The sequence below is a fragment of the Heteronotia binoei genome, chromosome 11 (assembly GCF_032191835.1).
Source record: "Heteronotia binoei isolate CCM8104 ecotype False Entrance Well chromosome 11, APGP_CSIRO_Hbin_v1, whole genome shotgun sequence".
Lineage (NCBI taxonomy): Eukaryota > Metazoa > Chordata > Lepidosauria > Squamata > Gekkonidae > Heteronotia > Heteronotia binoei.
Genome location: NC_083233.1, coordinates 68724955 through 68743560, shown reverse-complemented (window position 1 = coordinate 68743560; position 18606 = coordinate 68724955). Strand labels below are relative to the sequence as shown.

At 47.4% G+C, this 18606-nt stretch overlaps 1 protein-coding gene across 1 annotated transcript in view; it reads left to right on the top strand.

Moving 5' to 3' along the window:
* Positions 1 to 18606, top strand: part of ULK1 (unc-51 like autophagy activating kinase 1) — a 147357-nt gene that overhangs the window by 78912 nt on the left and 49839 nt on the right. The window contains exons 11-12 of the mRNA XM_060249366.1: positions 956 to 1006; positions 17984 to 18072. Coding sequence (XP_060105349.1) covers positions 956 to 1006; positions 17984 to 18072 — 140 coding nt within the window. The remainder of the gene's footprint in view (positions 1 to 955; positions 1007 to 17983; positions 18073 to 18606) is intronic.

Here is an 18606-nt window from a genome sequence, read left to right as displayed (position 1 = left end):
TCCAGTGCCGCTCCTCAAAACACCCTCCATGTTTCAAAAGGATTGGACTAGAGGGTCCAATTCTGTGAGCCCCCAAAGAAGGTGCCCCTATCCTTCATTTCCCGTGGAGGGAAGGCATTTAAAAGGTGTGCTGTCCCTTTAAATGTGATAGCCAGAATTCCCTTTGGAGTTCAGTTATGCTTGTCACAACCTTGTCTCCTGGCTCCACTACCAAAGTCCCCAGATGTTTCTTGAATTGGACTTGGCAACCCTAAAATGGCAGCTTCAGAGGGTGCACTCTGTGTAGGCTGGCTAATCTCCAGGTGGGGCCTGGAAATCTCTTGGAATTACAACTGATCTCCAGACGACAAGGATCAATTCCCCAGGAGAAAATGGCTGCTTTGGAGGTTGGACTCTATGGCACTATAATGCACTCAAGTCCCTCCCCTCCCCTGGCCCCACCCCCCGAAGCTCCAGGTATTTCCTAACCCAGAGCCGGCATCCCTAACTATGGTATAGCACAGAGTCTGGGATAAATAGAAGGCTCAGAATGCAGGGTGTGCCTTGGAGTCCCCAAAAGACCTTTTAAGAACTGCTGACTCAGAAAGGAATTCTGCCTCCTGTATGTTTACAGTTTTGCCCAAAATCTATATAAAGCTGTAAACATTCGCTCATTCGTTCATTTACTCAAAACAAATAGTACCGAGATTTTCTCTGCAGATAGATTCTGTGTCAGATATGAAATTATATACACACAGCTTTGATCCATCTAGCAGCTCTGGTTCTAGATCTTCTCAAAGCTATATGTGCACTGTTGCTTTTTCATGCGCAGATTAACCATTGCCTGCGAAGCATTCTTAATGTGCAGTGTTAGGCGACAGGAAGAATGTGGTCCTCCCTTTAAATCTGTAAAGCATCCAGGTTTGCAGTTCCCAAGACTGATTCAATTCTCTGTTATTGTCTTTCCCCCCTCCAGATGAATTTTTCCATCACCCTTTCTTGGATGCAAGTGCCTCTATGAAAAAATGTAAGTGAATTTCTTTGGGTCTCTTTATTTGTAAGTTTATGCACATGATGCAATTGCTACCAAACTGAGTTTACATTCTCTTGCAAGCCAAGTCTGGGCTACACCTGGAAATCCCCTTCAGAGCAGATTGAAGTACAGGAAGGAAGGATGGGACATCCACGCTTTTAGAGATCCATATGTCCTCTGTGCAGGAAACGACATTGTTTGGAGCTCAAAACCAGCTCTGGATGTCAAGAACATCTCGTTTTTAGATTCTTCTAATACTGGGGTGTCTTGGGCTTATCTGCGTTTCAAATTTTAGCTTACTTAGAATGGCCCAGGCTAGCTCAATCTTGTTGGATCTCAGAAACTCAGAAGAGACCGCCCTGGATAGCGCTTGGATGGGACACCACCAAGCAAGTCCAGAGACTTGAAGCAGGGACAGGCAGTGGCAATCCAGCTCTTGTTTACTGCTAGTCCTGAAGACCCTGCGAAGTCGGCATAAGTTGGCCTTTTCCATCGCCAGCCAGTGTAGGAGGAGATTCCCTGTTTCTGGGGAGCAGTTCATGCCACCTAGAGCTGCCAGGTCTGTTGGACTGGCCAGCAGGGGATGAGTGTGGGGGGCGGGGGTGAACATATGAAACTGCCTTATACTGAATCAGACCCTTGGTCCATCAAAGTCAGTATTGTCTACTCAGACTGGCAGCGGCTCTCCAGGGTCTCAAGCTGAGGTTTTTCACACCTATTGGCCTGGACCCTTTTTTGGAGATGCCAGGGATTGAACCTGGGACCTTCTGCTTACCAAGCAGATGCTCTACCACTGAGCCACCGTCCCTCCCCTAGGGAACTTACCAGGAGTGGAGAGGGAAGAAACCGGAGATAAACACAACATGCCTACCTCACCTGGAATTACATTGGTGGTGGTGGTGGTGGAGAACACTGTGGTTTTTGAGCAAAACTCTATGGTAGAATTTAGATTCTACCATAGAGTTTTAACCAAAAACCAGAGCATCCTCACCCCCCCGACATCAGTGACACGCCTACGTACTTCCGGGTGAAGTAGGCATTTTGCATTTATTTTCAGGTTCTTGCCTGTCTGGGGGGTTCTCCCCCCTTCCTGATAGCCTTGAAGTGGGGGGAGGGGTTTCAAACCAGGGGATCCTCTACCCCCATCTGGGGACTGGGGACCATAATGCCACCAGTTTGAGGAAGAAAACCTATTCTCATTTTTTCTGCCAGTCAGGGTATCTTGGACATCGTGTGTTCCAAATTCCAGCTTTCTAAATCAAAAAGAGGTGTCCCTTTTAAGGCAAGACTAGATCTAATAGGCCTCAAGTGTGAGAGGGAAGATGGCGGGTAAACATGAGGAGAAACTTTCTGATGGTAAGAGCTGTTCAGCCATGAAACCGATTACTGGGGCGGGAGAAGGGCTCACCTTTCCGTATGATCTTCAGTCAGAGTTCAGATACTAATTTGTCATATTTGGATTTCCTGTACTGAGCAGGAGACGGACTAGATGCCCTGTTACAGGAGTCCCCAACATGGCGCCCGCCAGTACCTTTCTTGTCACCTGCCCAGGGCTTTTTGTGTAGAAAAAGCCCAGCAGGAACTCATTGGCATTCCAGGCCACACTGCCTGAGGCCAAGCCAGCCAGAACTGTGTTCCTTTGCATTCCTGCTCAAAAAACACCCTGCACCCACCAAGTATTTTTAGAATGTGGACAGGGCCAGGTGGCGCTTTCGCCCAGCGAGGCTTCTTATTGGCTATTGAAGATTTAATGGGCTGTGCTAGGGTTGCCAAGTCCCTCTGCCGCTGTGGCAGGGGACTTCTCGCGCGCACCAGGGACGCTCTAGGAATTGTGGCAAAACTCTTATGGTACCATAGAGTTTTACCGCAATTCCTAGAGCATCCCTGTGTGACACGCCTGGGGCGGGGATCCCCCCTGGCGTCCTCCTTTCTGCCAGTGGGTTGGGGCCCCCCAAACCAGGGGAATCCCCCGCCGCCAGTGGGAGCTTGGCAGCCCTAGGCTGCGCAGATATTAAAAATGTGGCTTGAAAATCAGCAGAAGGGTCTGTGCCGTGTGACGGGAGGTAAGCTGCAGCAGCCCGTTTTGCGGCTGGCTCCATGTCCTACAGCAGCCGTTTTGTGGCTGTGCCCACCACGCTGTGTCAGAATTCCAAAAGTGCCCACGGGGTCAGAAGGTTTGGGGACCCCTGCCCTGTTAGGCTGCTTCCAACTTTCAGGCACTCTGACCCCAGCAGTTTCGATAGCTAGTGAGTCATCAGCGAAGCCATTTGTTGTTCCGCAGCATATCCCATTCTGCAGTGTTAGGAAACCCATACGGTTTTGGGTTGCGTAGCAGAAGCAATGCAAATCGATACCCTGCGGCTGATTTTGCAACGGCTACCAGGAAGAAATATTTTGGTGCGCTGACAGTTGTATCCATTGTTGTGTTTTATGACGGCATTGTTATTGTGACCTTTATGTGTGGCCCTTCTAGATTTAATCTTTCGTACTGTCTGTTTCTTCTGTGGAGGAGGGTGGAGAAGCGGAAATATCTTTTTTCTGCCTGGAGTAAATATACACTGAACGAAAACTCATTCGCCGGAGGGGCCGTGAACAGCTAGGAATTTTGTAAAGGTGGGGACAGATGGCAAAGTAGGGTTGCCAGCTCCTGGCCAGGAAATTCCTGGAGATTTGAGGGTGGAGTTTGGGAGGAGGGGGGACCTCAGGGGGGCATACTGCCAGAGGGTTGACCCTCTGAGGTTGCCCATTTTCTCCAGGGTAGGGGTGGCCAAACTTGTTTAACATAAGGAAGGAAGGAAGATGGGGAGGGAGAAGTGGAAAGAAAGCAACTTTTTAACTTTAAATGCATTCTCCAAGTTGGCTTGGCTTGGAGGAATGATTTAAATGGAGCAATGCCTTCTCCAAGCTGGCTGACAGGGTGGTGGTGGCTTCCAGAGCCACACAGTATGTGTGAAAGAGCCACGTGTGGCTCCTGAGCCATAGTTTGGCCACCCCTGCTCCCAGGGGAACGGATCTCTGTGATCTGGAGATCAGCTGCGATTCTAGAGATCTCCAGGCGCTACCTGGAGGCCCGCAACCCTATGATGAAGCTGTTTTCAAGCTGAAAAATGAATAGTAAAGCCATGTGCCAACAAGAGATCAGTTTCGTTGTAACAGTAGCCTGTGTCTCACGATAGTATGAACGTGTGAAATTGCCACCGCTCATCTCTAATGACTGTATCTATGTCACTTGTCAGTGTCTTGTCCAGTTAGTCAATCGTCCAACAATAGGAAATGCATCAGGAACCCAATAAAACTTTCACTTGTTTTCCTTAAGACAAGCTTATATCACATGCTTAAAGCGGTCTTATCGTTAGAAACGTCTGGGCAGATTTAGGATTTTGGCCTCCGTTGCTTCAAAGCAGGAGTTGGCGACACCTTTTGATCAAAATTTTAAAATTCAACTCCCCCCTTACCTGTACTTAGGTGACCCACCTGCAGGCAGAAAAATGTTCTCCTGGTTTAGGGCTGCCTCCAAGCCTTCCCACCCATTACCTTCGGCTACAGTATTGCCTTCACGCCTTCAAAGTCAGGGGCATTCGAGAAGACGGAAAGGCTTCTGCCGGCTAAAGGATGCTCACAAAGCGGCGCAAACTCCTGCCCCAGCAGCGGTGCCATTTTGGAAGCGGGCCTCCTCAAAATCAGAGCCGGTGGCCAGCCAGGTGGGATCGTCTCAGCCCTGGCCTTCTTGCCGGACGACCCAGCAACCAACAACAACAGCCCTCCCATCCGCACCAGCATTATGGAAACTGTGCCCCACCCAGCAAGGAGCTCCACGAAAGCAAGAGAGGATTTTCTTGACTTGGCCTCCGTTCCCTTCACTACCAGCATCCTCCGGACCACGGCATGGGGCGACTCCACCAAAGCCACGAGATCGAGAAAGACAGAGAAGGGTCCCCCTTGTTTTTCCAGCATCTCCAGCATCGTCTGCCCTACTGCCTTGGGACGCTGGACCTGCGGAACGCCTATGTCCACCAGCCTTAACAAAACCGCATGCCAATGCACGGAGGTCCTATGTCTGGGTGTGAACTGTTGTGTGCAGCTCTTGAAGCTTCTCTAGTAAAAAAAAAGAAGAAGTATTGTCGGAACGTGGATGATGAAAGGCTTCCTGTCGTCATCCTTTGGACCTACGTATGGGAGACACTTCGTGCGATCCTGAGGCCCATCTCGCAACGTAACTTTCAGTGCCCAAATGGTCCTGGGTCTGGTTCTCACCAAAAAAAAGACCATAAGAGAGGCAGTTACTTGCATGAGAGGCAATCAAGGACACAGCTCGCCGTGAACATTTAGTGGAGCTTTTCTCACCATATCACTAGGGAGAGGTCCTGCAAAAGAGAGGGTGGTTTGGCGAGTCCCCGTAATTCTCAGGGAACCGGGGTGACCTCCTCACTGCTTCTTTGTGTGGGTCAGCCCTTGGAGAAGGAGAAAAGAGTTGGAAGGAAGTCTAACACAGGGAGCCGTTTCAAAGAAGGGTTTTCATCTTCAGACCTCTTGAGACCTACAAATGGAGGACGAGCGGTAGAAGAAGAGCAACAAGGCTGATCAGTCTCCTTTAAGCTATCCTTTGAAGTGCCTGCCCATAAGTGTTCGTTGATTCTGAGAGTGTTTGCCCGTTCTCCTGTTCTGGTGCTAACTGGGGGAGGTACCATAGGTCAGCAGGAGATCATGCATAGAAGGTTTGAGGTTCAGCCCCTTAGTATTTCCAATCAAAAAGACCTCTGATGACAAGACAAGGAAAGATCTGTGCTTGAGACATTAGGGATGCTATAGAGGTTCAGCCCCTTAGTATTTCCAATCAAAAAGACCTCTGATGACAAGACTAGGAAAGATCTGTGCTTGAGACATTAGAGATGCTATCAACCGGGATAGACAGTACTAAGCTTGATGAACCAAGGATCCAGCTCTAGTATAAGGAAGCTTTATGCATTCATTTTGGCATAAATGAAGAATCAAGATGGTATTGCGTCCATCCTGGCATCTCCCACCACAACATAGTCTACCTCTGTTCCATTTTATTTATCCTCTCTCTCTCTTGTCATGCTCTCATTTCATCAGTCAATAACTGCCAGTCGATCGATGCAACTTTCTTTTTGCTACCAGTTTGCCTTCCCGGGTTCTTCCATTTCATCCACTGAGAATGTGATATCTTTGTTCTATTTATCGGTATTTATTTGTATCTTTATTTTGTATCTTTGATGTTATTTTATATATTTCTATTTATTTGCAATGGAAGCACGTTCTGTTTCTTTTTGTATGGAAATACCTTCTGCATGGATTATAACAATAAAGAATGGGTATTATTGGAATAGATGTGCGTATCTTTTTTTTTTTTTTCTTGTGTAGGATCTGTAGGGGCTCCTGTTAGTGAAACCTTTTTGATTACCGTGTGATAACAACAAACTCGGGCTGCTGTCTCACACACTTAAGTCATGCACTTTCCAACCACTTTCAGTGCACTTTCCAACTGGATTTTGAACATATGAACATATGAAGCTGCCTTATACTGAATCAGGCCCCTGGTCCATCAAAGTCAGTATTGTCTTCTCAGACTGGCAGTGGCTCTCCAGGGTCTCAAGCTGAGGTTTTTCACTCCTATTTGCCTGGACCCTTTTTTGGAGATGCCGGGGATTGAACCTGGGACCTTCTGCTTCCCAAGCAGATGCTCTACCACTGAGCCACCGTCCCTCCCCCATTTTACTGTATGAACTGGCAAAATCCAGTTGGAAAGTGCATTGAAAGTAGTTGGAAAGGATCACAGCCTATGTGTAGTTGTTGGAAGGGCTAAGGAAGTGGGAAATGATAACTTTCTTTCTTTCTTTCTTTCTTTCTTTCTTTCTTTCTTTCTTTCTTTCTTTCTTTCTTTCTTTCTTTCTTTCTTTCTTTCTTTCTTTCTTTCTTTCTTTCTTCTTTCTTTCTTTCTTTCTCTATCCCGCCCTCTCCGCAAGCGGACTCAGGGCGGCTAACAACATACATTTTTTACAATTTAACCAATAAAAACTACAATTTAAAATTATTTAAAACACTTAAACATTCAAACATTCCATTGCATTTTTGGTGCTGTATCGCTATGATATAATTTAACATAAATATAAATGTCAATGGTGATCATGGTACTCTGTAGTGGTGTAGAGTGGCAGCTCTCTCCCAAATTAGGTTAGATCTCAAAGGCCTGTCGAAACAGTTCGGTCTTACAGGCCCTGCGGAAAGCGGAAAGATCCCGCAGGGCCCTTATGGCCTCTGGGAGAGCATTCCACAATTCTGGCGCTGCCACCGAGAAGGCCCTGACTCGCGTCTGCCGCAACGTTGGTTTCTGTGTTTTGGAAAGTGATGCCAAGTCTCAGCAGATGCTTGTAGATGTTTCAAGGCGGTGATGAAAAGAAGTGGTTTGCCATTGCCTGCCTCTGCGTAGCAGCCCTGGGCTTCCTTGGAGGTCTCCCCTCCAAGTATTAACCAGGGCTGACCTTGTAAGGTTTCGGAGCTCTGCCGTGATTAGGCGACCCAGGTCAGGGCTTGGTTCCTGCACGTTCCCATTTTTTCCAGCTGTAAACCTTCCCCTATTTTTTGCACACAGTCGCACGAAAGCTCACAAGTGCGGCTTGATTCCAGTTTTCTATTCTCCGCGGGAGAAAGTAAGGCAGAGACTAGAAGTTTTGACTCCACTGATGCTTCGTTGCAAGTATTACATCGATGATTTAAAATGTATTTGGATGAATGAACGGGGCAAGCGGGGAGAGTAAATGCAAATTTATGCCATCTGAAGAGAAACCAGAGTGTGAGTAAATGCAAACTGAAGTCCTTATGCAGTCACTTAGCTTTAAATTTTTCACTCATAACTACTCATTCCCTAAAATGATACAGGAGTCCGGGGGGGGGTGGCTTTTAAAGACTAATAAACCCAATTCTGTGCATGCCTGTGGTGAAGTCAGCTCTGAATCACAAAAACTTACACTGGGATAAATTTTGCTAGTTTTTAAGGTACCCCTGGGATCCTTTGTTTTGCTTTTTGCTGCTACAGACTGACGTGGCTACCCATCTGGAATTATCACTCTGTTCCCAGCAACCAACTGGCTTCATTTCTAATACAGGAAGAGCTTTCAGCCAACAATTTGCTTTTCAAAACACAATCCCTGTATTGCCTCGGTCCCTAGGCCCAGTGGACATATACTCTGAAGGCTGATGTTAAAAGATGTCCCTTTCCCCTTCAAAAGTGTTATAGAAGAGAGTTGTCCTATAGCACCGAGTTGGACCCTCTTCCGGTTTTGTGGCTGAAATTTTTGTAAGCGGGTCTTCCGTGTTCAGAGGCAGTCCTCCCCTGAACGCCAGCATTGTGGAGCAGCAACAAGGGGAAGATCAGCCCTCTTGTCTCCTCCTTGCAGGCCTTTTGCGGATCTCTGATCGGCTGTTGCGGGAAACAGGACGCTGCAGTCTAATAGTTAACCGTTAAACAAAGTAGGAGTCAAATGCACCTTTAAGACCAGCGAAGTTTGATTCAGAACGTACGCTTTCGTGTGCTCCAAGTACAAACGCTTACGTTCTGAATCAAACTTTGTCGGTCTTAAAGGTGCGCTTGACTCCTCCTTCGTTATACTGCTTCAGACCAACACGTCTGCCCACTTGGAGCTCGTTAACTGTTGAATTGTTGTGCTTGCATTCCATACTGACACAGCAAAAAGGTACACGTAGAATCCATTTTGACTTTATTTATCCGTTGACTGCCTCTCCTTTGAAACAACCCCCCCCCCCCCCCAATTTGAAGCAGCTCTTACCATTAAGAAGTGAAATGCTGCGTTGAAACCACAGCAGATAAAATTGATGAAAGCAGCAGAATAACTGTGTGGCCGTTTTCCCACTGAACTTACGCCGGAGCGACGTCCCCCTTCCCCGCGCAGCGTCTGCGCGGATTTCCCACCAACTGCTGCGCACAACCAGGAAGTGCCGCGGCTTTTGCGTCGCAGATGTAAACCGCTAAAAACCAGTTTACATCTGCGACGCGAAAGCCGCGGCTCTTCCTGGTTGCGCGCAGCAGTTGGTGGGAAATCCACGCAGACGCTGCGCGGTGAAGAGGGACGTCGCTCCGGAGTAAGGTCAGTGGGAAAGCGGCCCGTGTGTGTGTGAGTGTGGAAAGTGCAGTCAAGTCACAGTCAGCTTATGACTACCCCGTAGAATTTTCAAGACACAAAATATTTAGAAGTGGTTTGCCAATGTCTACTTCTGTGTAGCAGCCCTGGGCTTCCTTGGTGGTCTCCCATCTAAGTTCCAACCAAGGCAAACCTTACTTAGTTTCGGAGATCTACTGAGACTGGGCTAGCCTGGGCCATCCTGGTCAGTGCAGAATAACAACATGCAGGGGCTTTGTTTGTAGAAGGAACTCCATTGCAATATTAGGTCGCACCCCCCCCCCCCCGATGTAGCCAGTCCTCCGAGAGCTTACAGGGCTTTTTAGTACAGGGCCTTCTGTAAGCTCCAAGAGGATTGGCTACATCAATTCCTGCTACAAAAAAAGCCCTGACAATATGTAAAAGCAACTGACCGAGTAGGAATAAAAAAAAATATGCGCAAGGTTATAAATGCAGTAAGTGGGAACAAGACTGTAAAAAGAAAGATCAAGATGGTTAGCTGTGTTAGTCTGTGGCAGAAAAGAGCAAGAGCCCCGTTGCAGCTTGTGGCAGGGTAGGAAATTTCATGAGTGACTGCTCACTTCTTTGGATATCTTGGAAAGTGAAGTGATTTCACATGCTGAATGACACTAGCGGGCAAATGACAGTTGCAGGTGAATGACAATAACAGGCATGATTGGATTAGGTGTGATATGCAGAGGGGTAGCAGGCATGGAGAAATCAGCATTGGTAATCAGACAGGAAACCTAGGTCTTGATTAAGTCCAGGTGGATGCATTGTCTTGAGGGTCATTATCAGTCGCAGTTCAGCAGTCTCTCTAATCTCCCTTTGAAATTCCTCTGTAAGAGAACTGCTACTCTTAGGGGAGCAACTGAGTGTCCTAAACAAACAAATGGCACTTAAAACTTAACAAACCAGGTGAACCACCATGGGGAGGGCATGCCCTAATCAAGGGGGCCATCAGAGAGTAGGGTGACCAAGTCCCCTGCGTTCTCCGGCAGGGGACTTTCGCGCATGTGCGACACAATGACGTCATCTGGAAGTGCCATCATCACGCCAGCGACGTCGTGTGCCGCCACTCTAGGCGTTTCCGGGAAAACCCTATGGTTTTCCTGGACGCTCTTGCCATTTGAGAAGGAAAAACTCTATGGTACCTATTGTACCATAGAGTTTTCCTCCCAAATGGCTAGAGTGTTTGGGGAAACCATAGAGTTTTCCTGGAAACGCCTAGAGTGGCCACTGTGCGATGACCACTTCTGAGTGATCATCGTGCCGGTGACATTGGGGGAGGTTCCAATGTGTGACAGCAGGTGGGGAACCCCCACCCGGACCGAGGGCTTGGCAGCCCTATCAGAGAGAAAGCCCTGTCTCTAGTAGCTGCTCCCTAGACCTCTAAAGTTGGGAATGCATGATCTAGATCAGCAGTCCCCAACCTTTTTGGCATCAGGGACCGGGTTAGTGGAAGACAATTTTTCCATTGACCGGGGTGTGGGGGGGAGGACGATGGTTTCAGGATTATTCAATTGTGCACTTTATTTCTATTATTACATTGTAATATATAATTAAATAATTATACAATTCATGGCCCAGTTGCTAACAGGCCACGGACCGGTACCGGCCCACGGCCCAGGGGTTGGGGACCCCTGATCTAGATGACCTGCATAGATGAGCCCCCTGTGAGCTGACTCACCATGCAGGAGCAAGTGTGCTGGCCCAATCCCTGCACAACCACCAAGTCATCTGCAGGGTCCAAATGAATGGAAGAAGTGCCTCTGCGTAGCCACTCTCCTGGTGATCGGTGATGCCGTTTCCCAAATTCTGCTGATTACAGTGATGAGGGTGTGTGCGCAGGAGCTTCATCTGCACATAAGAACCATGCAGACTTGGTGCTCGCATGAGAGGAGGGGCAGGGTCACGCTTGTGCCCATTCTCCCCGCACAGCAAGTCAACATGCAGTGTAGTGGTGCCAGCGTTATGAGAGAGGTTAGAATGTTGGACTAAGACTGGGAATGCCCCCTTTCCGTGAACCATTCTTGGGCCAATCCTTCCTTTCACCATCACACGGTGGTCACAAGGATAAAACCCAGGGCTTTTTTTGTAGCAGGAGCTCCTTTGCATATCAGGCCAACCACCTACTGGAGCTTACAGTAGGCCCTGTAAGAAGAGCCCTGTAAGCTCTTGGAGGATTGGCTACATCAGGGGTGTGTGGCCTATTATGCAAAAGAGTTCCTGCTACAAAGCCTGATAAATCAAGGAGAGGAGACCCACCTGCGCAGTCCTGAGCTCCTTTGGAGAGAAGGTGTGTTAAAAATGCATGAAAAATGAACTAAATACTAGCCAGTAGCAATGTAAGATTTTCAGGTGGTCATTGCTTCTTTTTTGTTGCAAAGCAACGCGGCAGTCGCCCAAGCATGGCCCTTCACTGGGCAAGACCCGCTACGGCTCCTTAGGGAAGGTTTTCCTTTTAAAGTACTCCCTGTTGCATTTTGGGATTGGATGAGGGCAGAAAGAAGTTGTGGCACTTCTACATTATTCCCAACCAGGTGGGGACTTCCTTCGTTTCTTCCTTCCTTCCTTTCGAGCCTGCCTTTCTCGTTGAGACTAGAGGCAAGTCACATAATTAAAACAATGCAGTGGAGACAGCATAATGCAATTTAAAACAATGCAAGTAAGGGTGGTATTATGCAGGCAGGAAATAATGCGGTGATACCGGATTGCATGTTTAAGAACAGTGCACTCCATACAATATAAAAGGCACAATGAACAATGCCATGAACTGCCTAAAACGTCTTCACAGACAAAAGTTTCCATGCTTGCAACGCATCACATGGGTGAATTACTTGGTGGCGCGTGATGGAAAAAGCTACTTAGCCTGAACATTTCAGTGCCTCCTTTTTGAGGCAGCTCAACAAATAAACCCATTTCTTAAAACAAATCAAAAAACACCAACAACGTAAGAAAGATCACTATTAAAACAAACTATTCATAACAGGCCAGGGCATCAAAACAGCATAAAGCAACATTCAGCAACTTAAAATGATATTCATAAAACCGTCCTCAGGTTTACAAGCTGATGGTTTATAAGAGCTTGGGTTAATATTCATTGGATCCTTGTTCAAGGCAGAATCTTCGCTTGAAGAACCCGGATGTCTTTATAGGTTGCCCAGAAGTAATATCAACGCGGCGCCTGTTAAATATCCTGAGGCATCAAGCCTGGCTTTTCCTGTTCAGGCTCTGCTTCCTTTCCTTTGCTTGTTGTCCCCTTGCCCAGTTTCTTCTTGTGCTTCCTCTGAGGCACAGGTAGAAACTTGTTGTAGCCTCTTTCCATGTTCTCTTTCCTTTGCCCAATCTGACTCATTCTTGTTTGTTTGTTTGTTTAATATCCCTCCGTCCCCCCACAAAAGGCAGGCTCAGGGCGGCTCACAGATGAAGGGTCACGCAATCGGATTAGCATGACCAAACAAGATAAAACAATAGTAAAAACGTGAAAAAACATAAGAACAATTATTAAAACATCCATAGGCGCTAGTACAGTAGTTTCGGACAACGATTAGAATTCTAATGGCGGTAAGTTGCTAGATGGTCGATATTAGATGTTCTAAGAGGTCCCCGGATCACCATAACATGATGAGATAGAACCATTGGTAGTATTTTATGGACCTGTCCTGTTGCTGCAGGTGTTGCCATTATGAAAAGGCATGGCAGAAGAGTGCTGTTTTGCAGGCCCTGCGGAACTGTGAGAGCTCTCGCAGGGCCCTGACCTCCTCCGGCAATTCATTCCATCAGCTAGGGGCAGCAACGGAAAAGGCCCTGGTTCTAGTTGATTCTTCCTCTCATACTCCAAAGATCACCTGAGTCTGATGAGGTGTATCCCTCAGATGTGGTTCCAGGGATGGCTGTTTATGGTCAAGGCCTGGCCAACATAGCTCTCGCAGCGGTGCTGGCAAAACATTTCAAAGATTGCTTCCTCCAGGGAAGGAAGAATTACTATTGTCTAAACATGTGTGATAGATGGGAGCGTCTGGCATTCCCGACTCTGTGGTTTAGTGCACATCAGAACACAGGGGAAGCCAGTTTTTCCTCACAAACTCTGGCTTGAGTTGGCAGAACATTAATATAGTTTAATGCCTGTGCTCATTTTGCTTGAGAGAGGAACTGGCGAGGAGAACGTTTACATAACCTTGTTCCTGAACTGGTTTTCTTTGTGTGAATGTTAGTGAAGCATGGCCTTAGGGTTGCCAATCCCCAGGAGGGGGCAGGGGATCCCCCTGTTTGGAGGCCTTCCCCCCGCTTTGGGGTCGTCAGAAAGCGGGGGGAGGGAAGGGAAATGTCTGCTGGGAACTCTGTTATTCCCTATGGAGATTTATTCCCATAGAAAATCATGGAGAATTGATCTGTGGATATCTGGGGCTCTAGGGGGGCTGTTTTTTGGGGTAGAGGCACCAAATTTTCAGCATAGCATCTAGTGCCTCACCCCAAAATTCCCTCCAAGTTTTAAAAGGATTGGACCAGGGGGTCCAATTCTATGAGCCCCAAAAGAAGGTGCCCCTATCCTTCATTATTTCCGATGGAAGGAAGGAATTGAAAAGGTGTGCCGTCCCTTGAAATGTGATGGCCAGAACCCCCTTTGGAGCTCAATGATGCTTGTCACAGCCTTGATCTTGGCTCCACCCCTAATTTCTCCTGGCTCCACCCCCAAATTCCCCAGATATTTCTTGAATTGGACTTGGCAACCCTACATGGCCTTCAGTCCAGCTATTCTCAAGGTCCATCTTCCACCCTGGCAAGAAGGCTTGCATCCTCTGTAGAAAGTAGAGAGCTCTAAAAAATTCCCTCAGAAGATTTTGTTTAATATGATTCTTCCCAGTAGAGGGAGGGAGATCATGGACCGTACTCTCCATTTCATTTCCCTGCGCAAGGAACAGGGTTGCCAGCCTCCGGGTGGGGCCTGGAAATCTATTTTTACAACTGATCTCCAGCTGGCAGAGATCGGCTCCCCTGGAGAAAATGGCTGCTTGGGAGGGTGGACTTTATGGCATTGTACCATGCGGAAACCCTTCCCCTCCCCAAACCCCACCCTCTCCCGGATCTACCCCCAAAGTCTTCAGGTATTTTCCAACACAGACCTGGCAACCCTAACAAGGATAGAATTGAGAAGTAGAACAAGTAAATCACCTCTGTTGGAGGACTTTTAGCCCCTGCCGATCTCCATTTTAAATGCAGCTTCAAGAAAATGAAAAGAATAATACTGTGGCACCCTTTTTTTATTATCTAATCTCAATGCAAATTAGAAAAATTACACTTCAACAAAGAGATATTCTGTCATAATAAAGTAACCAGATGATCTGTTTATTTCTCTGTTTAACAAAGTTAATAAATAGCACCACTTGAAAAAACAAAATCTGGGGCTTCTCTCTCTCTCTGTTTTGTACCTATTCTGTAACCTCAGATATTTCTGTTGTTTTTAAGATACGCAGAAGCCATTCCTTTGTAGGAAGAGACCAAGAAGGGCGTTTTGTGGCAGTTTGAATTTTCTACCGTTGATGACAAAATTCTAAGCAGTTCGTGATATTTCTCATTCTGTGAGACATTCAAACGAGATCTTATTAATTGTGATGCCCCGTGGGGCAAGAATGTTAAAGCTGCAGTACTGCGGTCCTAAGGTCTGCTCACGACCTGAGTTCGATTCCGGCGGAAGCTGGGTTCAGGTAGCCGGCTCGAGGTTGACTCAGCCTTCCATCCTTCCGAGGTTGGTAAAATGAGTACCCAGCTTGCTGGGGGGAAAGTGTAGATGACTGGGGAAGGCAATGGCAAACCACCCCGTGAAAAGTCTGCTGTGAAAATATTGTGAAAGCAACATCACCCCAGAGTCGGAAACGACTGGTGCTTGCACAGGGGGACCTTTACTTTTCCTTCATTTGCACAACTTCTTGTACAGGCTCCACAGGTTGGCTTTGGGCTCAGATGAGCTGCATGGAGGCACCTTGGGACTTGTGGGTCTCTGCCCCTGCTTTTGCATGCTGAAACACCTTCAGGGGTCTGTCCCAAGAAACAAGATGATTTTGCATAGACCTAGTTTATATGCTTTATGGATCTGCCCTCCGATTTACATGGTGAAGAGCTGCTCCTCCTCCTCCTCCGCCTCTGTCGTGAACACAACACCATGAGTTGAGACAGGATCTACATTGAGGCTTGTACGCAGTGTCCAGAATCACGTCCTGCTTCATTATGCATGGCAGGAAGTGCCCTCAGCTAGCAGCAGACGTGTGGCACCCCGTAGGGATTTCAAGGCAAGAGACATTCAGAGGCAGTTTCACAGAATCCCAGAGTTGGAAGGGGCCATTGAGGCCATCTAGTCCAACCCCCTGTTCAATGCAGGATCATCCTAGAGCATCCCGGACAAGTGTTTGTCCAGCCGCTTCTTAAAGATTGTCAGTGAGGGGGAGCTCACCACCTCCCTCGGCAACTGATTCTTACTGAAAAGAAGTTTTTCCTGATGTCCAGCCGGTACCTTTCCACCCTTAATTTTAAGCCCATTGTTGTGAGTCCTCTCTGCTGCTGCCAACAGGAAGAGCTCCCTGCTCTCCTCTGAGTGACTAGCCCTTTGGATACTTAAGAGAGCAGTCATGTCTTCCCTCAACCTCCTCTTCTCCAGACTGAACAATTGCCTGTCTCTGTGTAGTAGCCCTGGACTTCCTTGGAGGTCTCCCATCCAGGCCTCATTTTGGGCAGGAGCTCACAAGAGCAGAGCTCCAGAACCTCTAAATTTTATTGTGCTCTTTCTTTCTTACCCCCCCCCCAAAAAAAAAAAAACTTGCTTCTGGGCTCCATGTTGCTGAACTCTTTAAGATCTGACAAACTTTCTAAAAAAATTTCCCTACAAAAAATGGGAAAATAACCAAAATATATAAAGCAGACGGGTGGAAATCTTCCTCATGCCACTGGGGCCACAGAGGAGAAAGTAACTTTAAATGGGAGTAAGGTTTGATTATGACCATTCTAATTCAAGATGCGTTTGAAGGTAGATGCTGAGCTGATATAATGTAGTACGCCTTCCGTTGAGGTCAGGGGGTGTGGCATATGCAAATAAGTGATGCGAATGAGTTGCGCTAATGAGCTCCAGCACCTTTTATTCCTACAAAATGACCCCTGCTCCCATCCAAGTACTAACTGGGGCTGACCCTGCTTAGCTTACAAGCTCTGATGAGACTGGGCTAGCCTGAGCCATCCAGGTCAGGGCATAAGAAGGGAGCACATTTCTAATCTGTCTAATCTGCAACGTTAATTGAACACAGGGGTCTGGCTAGGGTATTGGCTGGGCCAGGGGTGGAATTCTAGCAGGAGCTCCTTTGCATATTAGGCCACACACCCCTGATATAGCCAATCCTCCTGGAGTTTACAGGGCTCTTTGTACAGAGCCTACCGTAAGCTCTTGGAGGATTGGCTACATCAGGGGGGGTGCGGCCTTATATGCAAAGGAGCTCCTGCTAGAATTCCACCCCTGGGCTGGGCCTCTGTTTTCACCTTTGCTGTTTCCTTCAGGTATGAACAAGCCTCCCTGCACCTTTGTTCCCAAACCCATCCAGCCACCCGTCTGTCACTGGGATTACACTTTATGACCAAAGATGCTGAATGCAGACACCTAAACCACAGCCCCACAAGCAGGGAATGCTAATATTAAGTGCTTTAATTGTAGGCTCTGGTTTTTATATATGTGTGTGTGTGTGTGTGTGTGTGTGTGTGTGTGTGTGTGTGTGTGTATGTGTGTATATATATATATATATATATATATATATATATTCTCAATCAAAATAAGCCCAATAACCATATTTTGTCTCCTTGGCTTGTTGGAGCTGGGGCAGTAAATTTCTGCCAGCGCCAGGTGGAGGAAACGCTGAGGGGTGACGGGTTGTAATTACAGCCTCAAGTGCTGCCTTTAGATTGCAGTCTCGGCTTCAAAATAAATAGCCACGGCTTGACATTTTCACACCTGAGGTGGTTTCAGAGGGCAGCCATGTTAGTCTTTAATAGGACTAGATTGGAGCCCATTAGCCCATCTAAGAAACCAAGGTTTTCGGGGTATAAACTTTTGAGAGTCAAAACTCCCTTTTGTCTGACATCTATCTGACGAAGGGGGCTTTGACTCTTGAAAGCTTATCCCCGAAAATCTTATCAGTCTTTAAGGTGCTACTGGGCCTGAATCACATCTGAGGTGAAAAGTCAAAACGATACATGGAAGTATAAACAGCTCTGGGTTGGGTCATTGGGACCTTTTCTCCTTGTGGAGCTTCTGGTGGCAGAGGAAAGGGACTTTGCTAGCAAAAGAGATCTGCGGGATCCAATTGTCTCTTTGGGCCTCTGTTGTTCCAGTGACATGTAATAGCGGAGGCCGGGAAGCGTCAAAATGGCACCCTTCCCCATGGAAACTGGCAGTGGTGGAAAGTGGCATCCAGTCACAGCTGACTTACCTGTAGGGTTTTCAAGGTGTGGTTTGCCATTGTCTGGACTTTCTTGGTGGTCTCCCAACCAAATACTAACCTGCCTTGCTTCTGAAAGCTGATGAGATCAGGCTAGCCCAAGTCAGGGCAGATGAAGCTACCATCTGATTAAGGGAGAACTTACTGAGGAAAAAATGGTGGCTTTCACAATACCGAGAAGTTTAATTTTTTTTTCCCCCTTCCTCCATCAAATGACATTTCCTGACACCTGAGATGAATCTGTTGGCTTGAGGAAACCATGGAAACCTTCCTAATCCAGTTACCGAGGACCCTGAAAATACGATTTTTTAAAAAAAATTTCTTTTCTTTACCCACAGCTGCTTCTGTGCCAATGCCTTCCTACCCAAGTTCGGCCTCTGGGAGTTCCTCCAGCAGCTCTTCCACATCCCATTTAGCATCTCCCCCTGTAAGTATAACAGTATCTCTTGGTGGTACTTCCTCACTGCTAGAATTCCTCATTGGCATGTCTGTGATAACTCCTTCCATCTTGGCACTTGCTATTCTGCTGCTAGTTTTCTACTTAGGAGGGTTCTTTCAGGGGCACAGCAGTGTGAAGGTGGAAGCTAGGTGTGGTTGCTCTCACTTCCTGTCAGTAGAACTGGGGAGGGGCTGTGGCTCAGTGGCAGAGCATCTGCTTGGCATGCAGAAGGTCCCAGGTTCAGTTCTTGGCATCTCCCCCTAAAAAGGGTCCAGACCAAAATAGGCATGAAAAAACCTCAGCTTGAAACCTTGGAGAGCCACTAAAGCGGAGGGGCTGTGGCTCAGTGGCAGAGCATCTGCTTGGCATGCAGAAGGTCCCAGGTTCAGTTCTTGGCATCTCTTTATATGGATTAGGCAGTAGGTAGGGTTGCTAGCTCTGTTAGGGAAATACCTGAAAATTTAGGGGGTGGAGCAGGGTCTGAAGAGGGGAGGGACTTCAGGGGGTAGAGTCCAAACTGGC